At 47.4% G+C, this 17,299-nt stretch overlaps 2 protein-coding genes across 2 annotated transcripts; one reads left to right on the top strand and one right to left on the bottom strand.

Moving 5' to 3' along the window:
* Positions 1 to 1,346: 1,346 nt before the first annotated feature.
* MIS18A (MIS18 kinetochore protein A) lies at positions 1,347 to 6,106 on the bottom strand. The gene is made up of 5 exons (XM_069026783.1): positions 5,035 to 6,106; positions 4,863 to 4,929; positions 4,111 to 4,233; positions 2,981 to 3,074; positions 1,347 to 2,255 (listed from the first exon to the last, which is right to left on the bottom strand). Exons 1-5 carry the CDS (start codon positions 5,279 to 5,281, stop codon positions 2,175 to 2,177), a joined length of 612 nt encoding a protein of 203 aa, XP_068882884.1. The 5' UTR covers positions 5,282 to 6,106; the 3' UTR covers positions 1,347 to 2,174.
* Positions 6,107 to 6,196: 90 nt separating this feature from the next.
* On the top strand, positions 6,197 to 14,404 carry MRAP (melanocortin 2 receptor accessory protein). The gene is made up of 3 exons (XM_069026791.1): positions 6,197 to 6,383; positions 9,472 to 9,571; positions 14,153 to 14,404. Exons 1-3 carry the CDS (start codon positions 6,278 to 6,280, stop codon positions 14,217 to 14,219), a joined length of 273 nt encoding a protein of 90 aa, XP_068882892.1. The 5' UTR covers positions 6,197 to 6,277; the 3' UTR covers positions 14,220 to 14,404.
* The last annotated feature ends 2,895 nt before the right edge of the window (positions 14,405 to 17,299 follow it).

Raw genomic sequence — 17,299 nt, 5'->3', positions numbered from 1 at the left:
ATTGCAGAATGTAAACACCTTTCTAAACCCAGAAACTCCTTTAAAAGATATACAGGACACAGCTGCTGAGAAAGTCTTGGGATTCAGGGGGAAAAACCCCAAAGTTTTCAGTCTTTAGCATCTCCCATTAGGTTGTCATTGGCAGCAAACATGGCTTCAGCCTCAGGAAAGCACGGACAATCAGAGATTTTACAGACCCTGGTCTCACCTCAGCCTTTCAGCAGGTACAATCTGACAGGGAGAGGGAAGAAAATGGGTCAGAATGGACAGCCTACTTCCAGAAAATCATCGTAAAGCATTCAGTAGAGCTGTAAGAGCTTCCCCAAAGGTTCTTTTCCCTGCAGACTGAGGGCTCAGAGTAGCACTGAGTTGAAGCACAGGCTGGACCTGCCATGGACATGGTGTCGCTGGCCCAAGTCATGGCTTCTCTTCCACCCCACTTCTCCCCTGATCCTTTACCCCTTTTATAGCCACAGCCCACCCAGAACACAACAGGAGGCTCCCAGGTGCCTCCTGAGACCCAAATCATTCCTGGTGGGTCAGGACGTTTTTTTCTTCAAGTTCCTGAAATTCAGATGCTTGCCTGGAGAAAAGCAACCATTTCTCACATGTGTGCACTTAGTTTTCTCTGGACACAGCAGCTGTATTGGGGACACAGAACAGAGGTGTTAGAAATGCACCACAAGTGTCAGAAGGACTCAGCTGCTGAGTCTCTTTAGGGAGCCAGCTCTGAACCACAGTTTGCTGCCCTCCATGTGCACGTTTAAAACTAGATGTGCTGCTTGTCACCAGCAAATCTGGTCCTTTCTATCAAATGTAGAGTTAAACCATGTATTTCATAGTTTAGCAAAGACAAGGACCCACTTAGACACCACCTCCAGCTTGATAAACATTGGGTTATTCAACCTCCCACTTCTAACCTGAACCAACCTTCAGCTAAAGGGTACTTCATGTCTCTCTTCAGACATCCAGAATGAGGTCTTCTGCTGTTGAGCAGCATTCAAAAACTTGTTAGAGCAGAAACTGCCTCACAAATTACACTGGAGTAATGTAAGCTCCTCTGGCAGGTATGTCAATAACAAAAGGTTTCAGTTACCTGAACAGCAAAGGATAGAAGGCCCATCACTACAGGCTAAACTGGAGCACTGCTTCAAAACTGGGCAGTGAAGGTGGAGGGTAGAAGCTTTTCTAAGACAAACAGAGCCTACCAATGAGGCAGAATGGGGAAATTAATTCTGAGGTTTTGGAGAAAACTTAACAACTCACAGTAGTAAAATTAAGCAGTATTGGGTAACAAAATAAATAAATAAAACAAACCAAAACACAAAACACGTTTTGAGATTATTCTTGCTTTATACTACAAGTGCTTGCTTTTATTGAAAACCACGAGGTGGGACAGTCATACTGTGTGAGAAACACTGACAATTAGTCAAATGCACAGAAAACAAACACAACTGAAATATCTGCATCAACACAAAAAAACTGCTGAATGAATTGCTCAAACTTATACCAAGCCTTGCTTAAAGCCACCATCAGCCTGGTTTGGCTTCCTCCTTTTGAAGCTGTAAAACAACTGACCTTCAACACCTCATGCAAAAGAATTGTATCTAATGCTTCAAAAAAAGCCCCTTTTTACATCATATTTTAGCCCTGACCTTGCAAAATAAACCCCACCAAACTAAGAAACCACCCCATACAGTTATTGAGTCATTCCTGTCTTTGAGCATGAGTGAAGCTAAGGCTGTGGAGACAAGAAAAAGAAAAATGACTTAATGTTGTTCCTTTGGACACTACAGAATCACACAGAGGTTTTTTATCAGCTTAGGAAAATGCACACCCAGTTCAGTAGATACTGAATAGCAGGGAAGCCAGGAGATAAATGCTTTGCTTTCAGAGGCAAAAATTTAAATAAGTACTTACATTAAACCAGAAGTCTACAGATGGACTGATCAGAGGTCTTTATTAAGAAAAGTACCCTGGGGTATCCTCTTAAGAGACAGAAGAGGAACTCCTTGGCTGGGACACAGCCTCGGTCAGCACTGCTTCCCTGCAGCACAGGCCACCCAGAGCTCTCTGCTCTTTGACAGTCTTTGCCATGTTCCCACAGGTCCCAGAGGATTACTGGCACAAGTCTCATGTTCACCATTCTCCTGCAGCTCAACATGTATCTGCTGTCAGACTTGCCTATGCAGAGCAGCCACACGTGACTCAATAGTGGTCAGCCTTGTCTCCAGAGCTTTGAATATGGTATCTACCTGCAAACAACCAGGGAAAGGTACTGGGTCACACACAGAATGTGACAACATAAAGAGCAAGTGTGGATGTCAGAAGGGGCTCGAACCTGATCTCAAACCACCAATTCTTTTGATTTGATTCTTTTCCTGCTACTTTCATACTTTGAGAGGTCACCCAACTCTAACATTCACGGTCCACAGTCTGTAACTTTTTCCAGCCTTGGTAAATGTCAGAGCTGCACACTCAGCTTTTGCTGTGCAGCCTTCAACTTCCACAGTCAACTTCCTTACACTATTTGCTCCTAATTCTCCCTACCTGCAGTCACAAGATTTTAGTACAGTAAAACATCAACTTGATTTATGATGTAATATTACAATACAAAGTTACAGCAAAAGCATTAAGTCCATTTGCACAAAAGGCAGAAGAGACATGACCAAAAATTAAGTGAAGATCTGGAGAAGTGAATCAGAACTAATTAGAAACAACATATCAAATTACTGAGACATAAATAGGAACCTAATGCTGTGCTTGATAAACAGAAAATGCTAATTACCACGAAAATTGAAGGAAAAGTTGCTGAAAATCTTGCATAACACAAGATATCAATGGCATGAAGCAGTCCAGTACATGTTACAACGCACTGAATCGCTCTGGGTGAAACAAGCTGTTCTGCAGAAACTACTGAAGCATCTTAAGGCTTCACAGAGGTGATTTAAACAAAGAATGATGTAAGGTTCAATCTTACCCTTTGCAGCACCTCCTGCAAGACAGCTCGACTTTCAAGAGTAAGAGGTTCCTCATCAATAACAGCTTGCTTTTCCGGGGTTCCTAGAATATAGCTGAGATTCCACACTTTAGATCATGCACTTCCCACTCTGAAGCCAAAAATCCAAATACAGCATTCCTCCAGAACCCTGAGAGACAGCTGTGGATTCTGGAGCTACAGAATACAGTGGAAAATTGCACAGACACCGAGAACAGCACAGCAGTGCTGGCTGGGAGAAGTGCCATTACTGCCCAAGAAAGTGCCATTCTGTGGCCAGGTCAGTGCTGTAGAGAATTTTACTGCCATGGAAAAAAACAAAGTATCATGGCTGTGGAATGAAAAAAAACAAAACAAAACCACTGTCCAGACTACAAGGATAACATCCACAGCAATACAGCAAAACAAATGGGAACTTCAGAAAAAACAGAGACATTAAAACTAGGCCAGATGAACAGTCACTGTCTATTAGAACAATGCTTGCATAAAAGAACTCTGGCATGGAGCCTTAAATCAGGATATAGTTATTAAAGAATACTTTAAGACCACTTTTAACTGCTACAAACCAATAAAACCCATGCATACCTTCATTTTCTAGACAGATTTTAAGATGGCTGAGCGAGAGCCTCAAGCACATACTCAGTTGTCAGGTTTGCCTTTGCAAGGACAAAGCAGATGTGGCCAGTACAGGTCAGACCCACCCCAAGTTCTGAGCCCCTCTGGCCATGCTTCCTGCTGATAATGCTGACCCCTGCCAGGCTCCAGCCAGGCCTATTTGGTGCTTGGTTTGTGTACTCTTCTGATCAAATGAGAAGGAACCCCCCTGTGCTCTGTACCTGGTGATATTTTCTTGGCTGGAATGCAGTATCTCATACAAAAGGCAAAACTGGTATTTTTTTTGGTCTTTTTCTAGGATTTGCCTTACACAGGTGATGTTCCTCACAACTGAGCACTATGATGCCAACAGCAGCAATACAGAAAGCAGCTCTGGGACAGAGCAGCAGAAACAGCTACCTCTAAACTTGCCAGAGATATAACAGGAGCACCCTGAGTGTGATGCCTGGTGAGTGAAGTGGACCTGGTAGGCTGATCCATAAACATTCTGCACTTACCTTTCAACAGAGTCAATACTGAAACAGAACAAATCTCTCTTGTAGTCAAGATGCCTTGAGGTGCACCTGTAGATGTTGCCAAGTGTCCTTGAGCAGCCAGAGCAGAATAAGGTTTCTACCATGCTGTAAGCAAGAAATAACATTGATTCAGGAGAAAATAAAAGGAAGCACCTCTCGCCATCCCTTTGCTAAAAAATTTCATGCATTAGAATTTTTTAGAGCATTCATTCTTGTTTTACACAGTGTAAATTACGAGCACTCATCTTTCATCCTGAGTTTGCAACAGCTCCTAGGGCTGACCTCAGCAAGACCAATAGAGTCACTACATTGAGGAAGGGACCTTAAAGTTCATCCCGTTCCACCCCTTGCCATGGGCAGGGACACCTTCCACTAGCCCAGGTTGCTCCAAGCCCTGTCCAACTCGGCCTTGGACACTTCCAGGGATCCAGGGGCAGCCACAGCTTCTCTGGGCACCCTGTGCCAGGGCCTCCCCACCCTCATAGGGAAAAACTTCTTCCCAATATTCCATCTAAACCTGCCTTCCTTCATCCTAAGGCCATTCCCCTTGTCTATCATGACATGTCCTTGTGAGAAGTCCCTCAAGCACCTTGTGCAGACCACCCCAGATAAGCGTTCCAGGGGCTCTGGGCGGCAAACGAGCACTGCGGGCCCTTTGCCGGGCTTGTCCTCAGCGCCTCCCCCGGGAACCCCCGACTCCCCCGGGACTGCGCTCAGCCAGGACCGGCCCTCACCATCCGCACTCGCCGGGGAGCTTGGAGACCTTCCGCTCCGGGTCCACGGCGACGCTGGCGGCCGCACCTGCAGCGGGAGGGAGGGAGGGAGGGAAGGAAGGAAGGAAGGAGGGGTGGAGGGATGCGGGCAGTGACCGCGGGGGCGCGCCGGGGTGGCAGGGCTGGCACTCACTGCGCAGCAGGATGCAGCCGCCCTCCTCGTCATTGAACACCCAGCTCGACGTGTCGCCCACGGGCCGCCTGCAGCCGGAGCACATGAACACCATGGGCATGGGGGCCGCGCCCGCCCGCCGTTCTTGCTGCTGCTGCTCGGCCCAGCCGCCGCCCGGCTCCAGCAGCGACAGCGAGGGCTCCAGCTCCGGGCACAGTGCCATCGCGTCCCGCCCGCCCGCCGAGGGACCGGCAGCCGACCCCGCCATCGCCTTCGAATCGCCCGCCGAGGAAGCGGCAGTGACGCCGGACACCGCCCCGGAACCGCCCGCCCGCCGAGGGCCGCCCCGCAGCCCGCCCCGCTCCGGCCGCGGGCGCCGCGGCTGTGGGGCGTCATCGGGTCAGAGGATGTGCTCACCCCCGTACATTATTTGTACATGAAGCGTTTTGTCAAGTCACACCCAATTCAGAGACTCTCCTGAGTTGGAGGGGCCCCACAGGGATCATCCAGTGCAGCTCCTGGCCCCGCACCGCAGACACCCCAGCAATCCCACCCTGGGCATCCCTGGCAGCGCTGTCCAAACGCTCCGGGAGCTCTGGCAGCCTCGGGGCCGTGCCCATTCCCTGGGGAGCCTGGGCAGTGCCCAGCACCCTCTGGGGTGCTGATATCCAACATAAACCTGATGTCCAACATAAACACCTCCAGACACGGCTCCAGCCGTTCGCTGGATCCTGTCCCGGGGAGCAGAGAACGGAGCTGCCCCTCGGGAGGAGCTGCACCCCCCGGTGAGCTCTGACCTCAGTCTCCTCCAGGCTGAATAGGTCAAGTGGCCTCAGCCACCCCTTTCCAGACCCCAGCCCTTTCCATCAAGATACATTCAGGGATGTCTTTCAGCCCAGCTGTGCTCAGGAGCTCCCAGGACCAGTGCACTGCTCTGAGGGAAGCGTTTGTGACCCAGCTGGCACTTGTCCACCCTATCCCTAGGTTACATGACACCCATCTCAGTTTAAAACATGCTGAGGAATAACATGAGTGTCCAGCAAGAAGCAAGCATTGCATTTTCAGGGCTGCTCTTACATCTCTGCCGTCCATTAATACTCATTGCTACTAGATGGTTTCAGTCCCGAGGCAGTCCTTGAGCGGCGGGACCCCAGAGTGATTGGCACAGACATCAGTTGTGCAATTCTCTTTCTGAGGGCGCTGAAGTACAATGAAGCACAGTAGTGGGTCGGAGTTCTGAGCTGGCTTAAAAGGCACCACTGACATGGCTAACAGAACAAACTCCTCTGAGTATTTCTGGTCTTATGAATATTACTGGGATTACATAGATCCAATTCCAGTAGATGGAAGCAAGTTGAAGGTTAATAAATGTAAGTATTGTGGAGTAGTAGGTGCTAATCTAGCACAGGGAAAATGTTGCATAGCTTGTCTCACTGACCTGGTTTTGTTTCCTCGCAGTCGAGTCCATGCCAGTGCGTGATTGTGTGAATGGGTGTCTGCCTTCAGGCTGGCTAATTACTAACACACTAACTCTGGGCTTTGTCTTACAGTATTTGAAGCTATAAGACTGCTGACACTAACTCTTCTTTAGAAGGATAGATTTTTATTGAGTCATTTGCTAAGGGGAAAGTCGATGACTTGCAAATCTGTAGTGTGGGGTGCTAGTTACCTGTGTGCTGTTGTCACCAAGTTCGCTGAAAGAGCAGAGGTTTTCATAAAAATACTGTGTTTTCATCTTGGGATAAGGCTGACATTGCAACTGGTAAACATGCAGAGCTTTAGTAAAGGAAATAGATGTTTCCACCAGCCAGGAACAACAAGCTGCAAACATATTCTTTTACCTTTCCTCCTTTGATTTAGCACTGCTGAACTAATAAAGTAATGATATCCCTTATTGTGAAAATGCTTTACTGCTGTGGAAAGTGATTCTGCCGGGCTTTGCAGTTTATTTTCAAAGGATATGAAGTAGCATTCACCCAACTCGCCTTGCAATAGCTTGTTCCATTTCACACCTGGCTTTGCACAGTGGAACAGCAGTGTCTTTTTATGGGTACTTACAGTGGCAAATAATTTTGGGTTTTCTAATGTAACTGCACTGGTTAGGTTTTGCTAAGATAAAATGACAAAGCTACGTCACAGTAGATTAACTGAGGGCAGTGGATGGACTGACAAAGACCAAGGAAGAGCAGGTACGGTGTGTTGGAGTCACTTATGCTCCAGGCAGTGCTTTCCCTAGATTTCTGTCAAGCCTCTACCTGTGGTTGTATCTTCAGTTAATTAACAAAGTTATGGACTTTACTCATTGCTGTTTAGTTTACTGAAGATGGCTGCAACTGTTCAGATGTGGTTTCAGAGATTAAAATTGTTTTTCCCAAGGTTATTACAATGAAATTATTATATAATACAGGAAAATGTGATGGCCTTTCAGAATATCTTCACGTCTTTCTCATTAACAATGCCTTTCTGATGGTGAAGGTTGAACTGGCCTGTGTTAGGAGCTGCTTGTGCTTCGCTTGCTTGGACAGCAATAGGAAAAGGGAGCAGAAATGTAGTCTGCACCACCTCTAGAAAAGCTTTTCTGTGCATTTAGATCACTCAAAGGTTTATTGCCTCCAAACTTACAGCACCACACCTTAAAGAAAGTGGTGTGAATATCCACAGCCTTCCATGTAGAAAATCTTGCTCTCTAATGCTATAGAGCAACATTTGGTGCTGCTGGGACCAGGCAGGTTATGAGCAGCTCCTCTGATTCTCTGTATTTTAAAGTTAGGGCAGATTATTACCCCCCAAATTCCACCACGGAACTCCAAACTGCTTAGCTAAGCTATTTAAACACATGCACACACACACATGCACAAAAAGTGATGGTAAAATTTAGCAATAGGAAAGCTTTTTATAGATTAGTAAAATATGTTATTCCAGTTTAAAAAAAAAAAAATCCTAATTGTGGAATTTAAACCCAGGAAATTTTGGTTCAAGCTCCACCTGAGACCTAGAGCCAATTTATTTAGCTTCAGTGAATTCCATGAAATGTATTAAAAACTGTTTTTAAAAGATGAAGCCAAAATAGCTCTAATAGGGAATGCCATAAATCCAAACTCTTAATTTCTGTCCCAATGGCTTGGAACCTTTCAAAACTTTGGGCTTTTCAAAATGTCCCTGGGCCACGAGCTTGCTTTTTGGAGCTGTGGTTGGCCAGTAGCACCCTGTTGCTTTTTCCCATAATAAGTTTGGGAAGAGCGGGTCAGAGCATCAGGCTTCATGTGCTAATTTAGCATCTTCTGTATTAAAGCTCATTGAAACTTTCAGTAACAGAGGAAGAATAAAATAAGCTGCCCCTCCCCATTGATATTTCTCAGTAGCACAGCCCAAACTCAGGTTTTTGATAAGGGTACAGCTGGACCAGCTCTAGTTTTGTGTTTAAAAGGAGCTGGGCTAATTCCCTTAATCTCTTCGTGGCTTTGATGCCAACACATACTGAACTTTTTCATAAAGAAACACTCAATCAAACATACTGGACCTGTTTCAAAGAACACAATGTTTCTGTCCTTTCAGAGGGAAGATTTATTTTATCTTGGTCAATATTTGTCTCTGGAATCAGTGACCCTTCTTTTTCACCTCCTCTGAAGTGAGTCGCCGGCTGTGAATCCAGGGCAGAGCACACAAACTTCCCAAGGCCACCACCACCACCACAGTGATCCCAGGAAGGAGCATTTTTGAAACAGTGGCCAAATGTGCTGTGGGGGCAGGAGTGTGTTCATCCCCTCCCTCAGTGAGCCCATGGCTCAGGCAGTAATTGGCACAGCACTGTAGCCTTCATGAAAGAGCAGTTCCCTTTGCTCCCCCAGCCACCTCACACTCCCACTAAACCAACTGTGGCCACACTTTGGCACTGGGAATCCTCTTGTTCCTTAAATAAACCATTTGCTCCTGGTAAAGCAGGCAGCGTCTTGCAGTATTTTATGGTGGTTGCAGAGGCACTGCAGCTGAACAGGGCAAGGGGCACATTCTCTTCCACTGCAATGATGTCCTGGGAGAGTCACAGGCACTTTGCAACAAACTTCCCTTGCTATTTCTCTTGGTATAAAATGCTTTCAAGGCTGGAATTCCCTCCCTGAGGGCCTCTTTTTAAAGATCCTGCGGGATTTGGCAGTAACAGCTCAGGCTTGAGCACCACACTGCTTCCTGCACTGTGGCTGTGTCAAAGGAACCATATTCAAATATCTGCACAGTTCTAGTCACCAGAACACTCTTTTCCCAACCCCTCCCTCATTCCTGTTACCATTAACTATTAGGAGGCTCCCGAGACCTTTAACAAATTGGCACTTAGATTCCTCTCTCTAAAAGGAGAAACGGAGTGAATCAAATGGCACACCTTTATCAGAGATGATAAATCATCTTGCTGTGTTTTATTTTTGCCATGGTAGCAGTGACAGAATTACTGTGCTGTGTCCACAGACTCCATCGTTATTGCCTTTTGGGTCGGCCTTGCTGCATTTGTGATGTTTCTTTTCCTTATTTTACTGTGTATGTCCTGCTCTGGCTCAACCCCAGCAAAGTAAGTACAACCAGAGATAAGTAAGTAGATACTGGTGTGAAAAACTAACCTGCATGAAACATTCACTGCCTTGGGTGATCCAGCAATGACATAACAATGTTTATAACTGCACAAAGGTTTACTTTTTCTGTCAGTATTTGGTTGGAGTGTCTCTTGACCCACTGCTCCTCCTTATCTGATCAGGACGCAGAAAATTCAGCTCAGCAGGTTGGGCAGAGGTTCAGGATTAGGTCACAAACAAGCAGAGGGAAACAGAAGTCAAAAGGAGCATTAATATTCTCATGTATTGGCACCCTAGGGCCTCTGGCATGCTCACAGAAGGTAACAAAAACGATTTTAAAAGGCAGTTTACCCAAATAAACCACAAAGCAGGAAGCTTGTGCTAAGACTAACAACACAACAGACATGGAAATGGACATGAAATTGCAGGGTAACAGAGGCATGTCCCCACAAATTTACTGTTCCAAAAAAACTGGCAGGAGAAGTCTGTATACATGAAAATTTCAGAGTGTTTGGAAGACTTAAACAAAGTACTGATTTTTAAAGTTTTTTCACTATTTCATCCTGTTACTGAGCAAAATACTTGGCTTAAAAATACACATATTTATGCCTGATGTATTCAATTCTGACCATCAAAGGAGCCATTGCAAACAAGGCAAGTCTAGAAATGTTTTCTGGAGTGCCCAGAAATCGTTAATGAAAAACAGTATTCGATGAGGTTTGTTTAGGCTTTGAAACCATCCTATCTTATAATTTTTCTAGGCTGAAAACATACTGTAAGAAAACAATTTTAGGACTGAAGAAACTATTAAACCCAGTCACACACCAAACTTGTCCTTTTTGATTGAGTTCTGTGTGTTTTTTAAGCCCCCACTTCAATTCCACTTCTCCCAATTCCAGCACCGAAACCCAGTGAAGTGCCTGAAAGAAGCCACAAGTGTAAACTTGCACCCCCCTGCTCTGTCATCCTCTCTGTTGTGTCAACCACCCACTACCCTTGGCATGACAGTCATCCAATATCTGCATGGAAACATTATGTCTCTTTTCTTACGATAATTCTGATACACTCACCCAACAAATGCATGCTCATGTGACCAGTCAAGGCTGGAGAACTTTTACCTCCACCGTTTCTGTGCTCATCCATCTCTGCCAAGGCCAGGGACATGCAGGACCCCGTGTTCTCTCCCAGCTCGCCCAGTGAGAGGAGGCAGCTTCTCTGGGCACCCTGTGCCAGGGCCTCCCCACCCTCCCAGCCAGGAATTCCTTCCCAACATCCCATCCATCCCTGCCCTCTGGCAGTGGGAAGCCATTCCCCCTGTCCTGTCCCTCCAGCCCTTATCCCACATCCCTCTCCAGCTCTCCTGGAGCCCCTTTAGGCCCTGCAAGGGGCTCTGAGCTCTCCCTGGAGCCTTCTCTTCTCCAGGTGAGCACCCCCAGCTCTCCCAGCCTGGCTCCAGAGCAGAGGGGCTCCAGCCCTGGGAGCAGCTTGGGCTTGTCCTCTGGGCTTGTTCCAACAGCTCTGCATATTTCTTGTGCTGTACCCCAGGGCTGGGGCAGCTCTTCAGGTGGGGTCCCACCTGAGCAGGGGAGAGGGGCAGAAGTCTCTCTCCCCTGGCAGAACCCCCCCCGCTACCTCTTTTGATGAAGTGCTGATGCGATTTTGGCTACATATGACACTCATCTCTTCCCCCACTGTGTTACTCTCTTGGCAAGGGCACACCACCCTCCACAGCAGAGTCCCTTGTTCTTACCTGCACATCTGCACAGAAACAAGTCACTGTCAAAGTGTCTTCCAAAAGGCCTTTGCGACAACTCCGTTTACTTATGCCACAGTTTAATCCTTAGACACTGAGAGGTCGTGGACCTGAATCCATGATGTGATTGCACCACACACTTCTCTGCAATACTGAATAACTTGGTGCCAAGTTTGATGGGTGAGTTTGGGAGAGGGGGGGAAGGCCAATGCCTGTACAAGCCCTGCAATGAGGAATCCATGTCCCAGTCCCTTTTGTCAGCACTGCACTATCCCACAGAAATAAGACAAAAGGTCTGGAGCATGGGACCAATGATTTCAAACCCATTAGCCTGCCAAGGCAGCTGATGATCACATTGCTGGGATCCAGAGCATTAACATTTGCTTCAATAATAATAATCATCATCATCATCCAAAATGATACAGAAGAGTAAAGGTTTGTGGCTGGAGAAAGTTCCTGGCCAAGGCTGGAACTTCACACAGTAGAAGGAGGACAGGGCGAGCTCCTTCCAGGTGTCCCATGCATTTCACTGGAGGCTGTGCATTCCTGATAGCCGTGCACAACACCAATCTTCTGGCTATCACTTTCCTACCAGGCAGTGTAATGTTGGAGAAAAACCCAAGCTGGATGCCCAGAGAGTGGGATCTGCATGTCTCATGCCTCATCCATGTTTCTTGCTCTTGGAGAGGCTCAATTTAGGGCCCCTGGGCTCCTGGGCTCCCTGCTGGCTCCAGACAGATCTCTTGCAGTAAAAAAGCCCATTCAGTATTTGGATGTGGTGCATGACCACCCTCATTGTAAATCACAGATGTGCAGCTGCCTTTATCCTTCAAATCACACTTCCCTCAAAAAATGACATCACTCACAGCACTGCCTAAGAGTGACCTGGCTTGACCAGGTCAGTCTCTTTGGCTACTGGGACACTGGAACTCTTCCATCCTCCTCCAACATCCCTGCTGTTCCAGGGATGGTTAACAATTAACAGAGCTGGCCAGAGTTCTCCTCAGACAGTCCCCAGGTCTCTGGGATGCAAGTTCTCCAGCTGATTTTAAAATATAGATAGCTAGCTGGTGGTATGTAGCTACTTGATAGACTGGAAAGAAAACATCCTGTTTTGGTAAGAGTTGTTTTTTTTTCTTGCTTCTGTCAAACAACGAGGAGAGATGTCTTGAATATACCTGCAGCACAACAAAGAAAATGCTGAACCTGCCTACCTGTGCTGGGCCTGTTGCTGAGACTTTTGGGGTTTGTTTCTGCTTTTTGAATTACCATTATGCAAAATCCCTGTTGAGTTAGTCTTCTCAGGCACAGATATTTTAAGCTTTCATTAGCAATAAATATAAATTTCAGGTTATAAAGTTTCTATTTTTCTTTCTCCCAAGTATTAAAAAGAATTTTTTTTTTTTAAATCCCATTTATTTTATCTTACTTTTTGGATTTTGTTTCGTTAGGTTTGTCAGCCACTGAAACACTGGCTTTTAGTCCAAGATATCTCCTTTCTCCCCTCTGAAGCTATGGCTCCAGGACATTAAGGCAGCTTTTCAAAAATTTTCCATTTCTGTTCTCCCTTTTGGGTTACATTTTTCTCCCCACTGTAATTTTCCTCCCCACATTTGAAGCCCTAAGGATACAACAGTAGATGAGATCTTGTCTTCAGCCCTGTTATGTGGAACTAATTGCTTCTAGGCCAGGACTCATCAGCTATTTATTCTTTAAGGGTGAAGCTTGGGAAGCAACTGGGAAGAGGGCTCAGGGAGGAGGAGACAGGAACCTGCTGTTCTCATACCATCCCGTCCACCCCACCACTAGTTTGTTTTTCTGGCAGAACCACACCTCTTTTAGCTGTTATTGTTTGTACACCAGAACTTTCCTCCTGCCCTATCCATATCTGCTCCTTTTTAGGTCTGTCCCATTTCCTTGCTCAGTTCCCCACCAGCACTTAGAGCTGTGTCTTGTCTTTTCCCAACCCCAGAATCAGGCAGTCTCTCCCAAATATCTCACATCCTTCTTGTTCTTGCCCTCAGTGACACCCATTCACAATCACTGGAAGCGCTTATCCCTGTTCTTTTTCCCAGGAGCAGCTGTGACAGTTCCCTTCACCCTTGGTACAGAGCAAGTCATAGCAAAGTTTCCAGTTTCTTCTTTACAAATCCAGCTCAAGAACTGAGTTAAGGGCTGGACTGAAGGTCCCACCTTGAGGGGAAAGGGGAGTTCTATCGGCGGAGCCTGGCTCCCCTCGGCGCCGCTCGGTCCGTTCGGCGGCGCGGGCCGGGCCCAGGCGCTGCGCGGGAAAGCGGCGGCCGCCTCACGTTAAACACCCAGAGCTCGGTGCTTTCCTCAGCCCCGTCCCACGGGCGGCCCGGCCATCGCACTGTCAGGAAAATTAATCCACAAATACCAGAGGTTTATATCCAAAAAGGAGACAGAGGAGTTCTGTAACTTTATTCGGATAAAGGGAGAGGCCATGGGGCATTTCCCATGGGCTTTCTCGAGCTGATGGAGGACGCAGCTTCCTTTTTATCCTAATTTCTCAGCCACATTGCCCTTTCTCTGCCCCGTGGGCTGAGGCACTTTAGAGGTACAGACTTCCCGAACTGCCTAATACAGACCCCCTTCTAATGTGCATTCCCCCCACCCGCTTCTTCTTTGTGTCTCTGTCCTTTTTCTCTAAGTCCAGGAATTTAGCACAGCCTTGGGTGAGCAATAGTCTGTGTCCATTAGAGGATTCCTATGGAATTTATGGTCCCTGCCATTGTTTCTTTCACCTACCGGTATCTGGGTTTATGACTGTCTTGTTTGTAAAGACACCTCCTCTCATTCCTTTCAGCACGGCTACGAACGGTGCAGGGTCGGGCAGGAGCTCATTAGGCAGTGACTGCACTCGCGCTAATTAATGGTCACGACAGCAGCCAGAGCAGCTCCCGGGACGACGCGCTTGCCACCGGAATGTGTTGGAATCACTCTGCGATCCCAGTGGTTCGAAGTTTGGGAATGCTGTGGGACATGTTCAAGGTGTCATCAATGTATTTTTGAATAAAGCCACCGAGGAGTGGTGGAAGAAAATAAATAATATTGCTTATCTGTCGGTGTCTTTGCCTTTTGTGATGTTGGCCGGTTCCAAGGGGGTAAATCAACTTCACGTGGAGCTTTTGCTGCTGTTCTCGCTCGTGTGTTGGGATTCAGCAGAGTCCTTGTCCCTTTACACATCAGGAAATGCAAGTTCGGCTGAATTTCAGTTCAGCTGGGCTTGGCTGAGCTCGGTTCTGCTCGGTTCAGTTCAGCGGGGCTTTTTGGGGTCCGGCCGAACTCGGGTCGGTTTGGCTGAACTCGGCCGGGGTCGTCTGAGCCCGTCTGAGTTCACCCAGCTCGCTTTGGTTCGGCTAGGTTCATCTGAGCTCGCCTGTGTTTGTGTGAGCTGGGTTCTGTCAGCAGAGCTCTTCTCCATTCTGCTGAGCTCAGTTCCTCTCTCTCAGTTCAGCTGAGCTCGAGTGGGTTTGGCTTAACTTGGTTCACTTCGGCTGGCTCGGCTCTGTGCGGCTGAACTCAGCTGTGTTCGGCTGAGCTCGGCTCAGCTCCATTCGTCTGAGCTCGATTAGATTCGGATCAGTTGAACACGGCTCGGTTCAGCTGAGCCCAGTTCAGAAGAAGAAGGGGTCGAGGGCAGCTCAGAGGGTACAATAAAATTGGGCCATGGGGTACAATAAAATTCTGGGTCCTATCAGTGCTTTTCTATGGGGTGTAATTACGAAGTATTTAAGCCTGAGAAGGAAAGTGTAACTAATTAACTTGTAAGCATTTTTGGTTTTGCAATACACTGGTTAAAAAAAAAAAAAAAAGAAGAAGAATTCTAGCTGGATTATACTTTAAGGAGGAGAAAGAAGTCCTATGCAAGAGGCGATTCTTAGGTCAAAGGTGATAAAAGTTTTCCTTGGTACTTTGGAGATCAAATCATTCCTGACAGGCTTCACAGCTTCGATTTCAAACCTTTTTTTGTCAGTTTACTGCTGCTCCGCCAGCGCCTGCAATGGCCAGGAGATGGCCCCGATGTCCGCACTAAGAGGGGTAAACCAGGGAAACACAATTTGCTCTCCCTGAAACTGTGTCTGACGAGCGTCAGTAAATATCTTGGGCCAACGTGAATTCACAGGATAAAAGATCACTTTGATCTCGTAGCACATGAGGGGCGCAGATTCAAGAACAAAGTCCAGGAACTTGTTGCTTCACAAAAGAACTCTGTTTCCTTGCTCAGTACGAAGGATCTGACGTGTCCCTGAATTCAGAGGACGGTCATCAAACAAAATTCCTGGGTGTTGGTGGGGGGTTGTTTGTTTTTAAAGCGAGAATAATCTAAAGGCAGTTTCCAGCGCTTTGCTCTGAAATGTTGAGGTCTGGTCTAAAGATTATTTTCCACTGAAAAAGGCTTTATCAACTCTGTTTTTTTGTACTTCTACTTGCCCTTCCTCCCCAAGTTATGGTGTTTATATCCTTCACGGAGTCTGCGTTGTTCTGTTCTCCAGCATAACCCACTTTTGACAAGCCACCCCAATGAGAACCTTCTTACCTTAGCCTTCTAAGTCGGTAAAACTTTGCCAAACATCAGGGACGTTATCCTGAACTCGCCACAACAACCCAGCTCCTCCCTGTAGCCAGATCCGCAGGGACGGAGCTCTGAGCTCGCAGGTGGGAGGCTGTGGGAGGAGCACGGACAGTGGCAGCAGCCGCCCTCGGCTGCTCCCCAAGGCTGGCAGTGCATTCTTGTGCAGACCACAGCGCCCGAGTAAATCAGGGAAGGAACGGAAGTGGTTTGTCTGGGCTGCTCCTTGGATAAACCTTTGATCAGGGTCTGCCAGGGGTTTGATGAGGTGTCAGTGCATTACACCAAGAGCCACAGTCACTGCCCCTCGTCACCTCCTGTCCCTTTCACCTGCCAGTGCCCACAGCTATCTTTCCAGCACCATTTTTTATCTGATTTATCCAGCACCGTATTTTTCTACTGATTTATTTTCAGGATTCACTTTCAGACCTTTTGCTTTGCTCTCAATAAAAGCACTTAGCCCTGCTTGCATCCAAAATTCCCCAGCCTGAGTTCTTTTCAGTCAGAAAACCAAGTGTGAGAACACAAAAACCTGTTTCATTTTCTTAGTAAAAACATCGTTTTATATATATATATATGTAAACACACCCCCACACACACAGACTGCGCCATGGGCACTAAGCAGATTGTTTTCTACATTGTGTGCAGAAGGATGTTTGCAGAGGATGATCATTTTTTGTGATTCAGGACTGAATAAAACCCTATCAAACCCCATCCAAATCGTAGAATGACCTTTAAAGCCCATTCAGTCCCATTCTTGCTATGGGCAGGGACACATTCACACTATCCCAGGGTGCTCCAAGCCCCGTCCAACCTGGCCTTGGACACTGCCAGGGATGGGGCAGCCACAGCTGCTCTGGGCAGCCTGTGCACAGGGAAGAATTTCTTCCCAGTATCCAATCTAAACCTTCCCTCTGGCAATAGGAAGCAATTCCCCCTTGTCCTGTCCCTCCAGGCCCCTGTCCCCTGTCCCTCTCCAACTCTCTTGTAGGCTCCCCTCAGATCCTGGAAAGAAAGTCCCTAATGCCAAGTTCCTAAGCAATCCAAAGGGCTCCTGGGCTTTGTGAGGTCTGAACACTGGAGTCTGGGAAGGGAAGGCAGTTGGAAACCACCTCCAGTGTTGATTGTGTGCCAACATCAAACACTTGCCCGCTGGCTGGCGGGAGATAAAAGCCCAGGAGCTGTGAAAGGAGGAAGGACACGGGGAGCACCGGGGAGGGCTGGCTCTGGGCAGAGCGCTCGTGGCCCGTGAGCTGGGCTCGTCCCGAGTGCATGCTTCCACGGAACTCTGTTTCATGTGGAAAGCAGGCTCAGTAGCCCTCTGGACGGCTGCAGGTGCTCAGCAGTGGGATGTGAGCCCCGTGTGTGCCGTGGTGTCCT

This window comes from Aphelocoma coerulescens, chromosome 1 (assembly GCF_041296385.1).
Source record: "Aphelocoma coerulescens isolate FSJ_1873_10779 chromosome 1, UR_Acoe_1.0, whole genome shotgun sequence".
In the NCBI taxonomy this organism is placed as follows: domain Eukaryota; kingdom Metazoa; phylum Chordata; class Aves; order Passeriformes; family Corvidae; genus Aphelocoma; species Aphelocoma coerulescens.
Note: the sequence above shows the minus strand (reverse complement) of the source record. Positions and strands in the feature narration are given on the sequence as shown.

Bases quoted from the DNA above. Each gene is read 5' to 3' on its own strand.
- MRAP (XM_069026791.1), top strand. From the start codon at position 6,278: ATGGCTAACAGAACAAACTCCTCTGAGTATTTCTGGTCTTATGAATAT. The intron at 6,384-9,471 runs GTAAGTATTGTG...CTGTGTCCACAG, and splicing joins CAAGTTGAAGGTTAATAAAT to ACTCCATCGTTATTGCCTTT. The intron at 9,572-14,152 runs GTAAGTACAACC...CATTCCTTTCAG, and splicing joins TCTGGCTCAACCCCAGCAAA to CACGGCTACGAACGGTGCAG.
- MIS18A (XM_069026783.1), bottom strand. From the start codon at position 5,281: ATGGCGGGGTCGGCTGCCGGTCCCTCGGCGGGCGGGCGGGACGCGATG. The intron at 4,930-5,034 runs GTGAGTGCCAGC...CTCCCGCTGCAG, and splicing joins CGGCTGCATCCTGCTGCGCA to GTGCGGCCGCCAGCGTCGCC. The intron at 2,256-2,980 runs GTAAGATTGAAC...GGTTGTTTGCAG, and splicing joins TGCAGGAGGTGCTGCAAAGG to GTAGATACCATATTCAAAGC.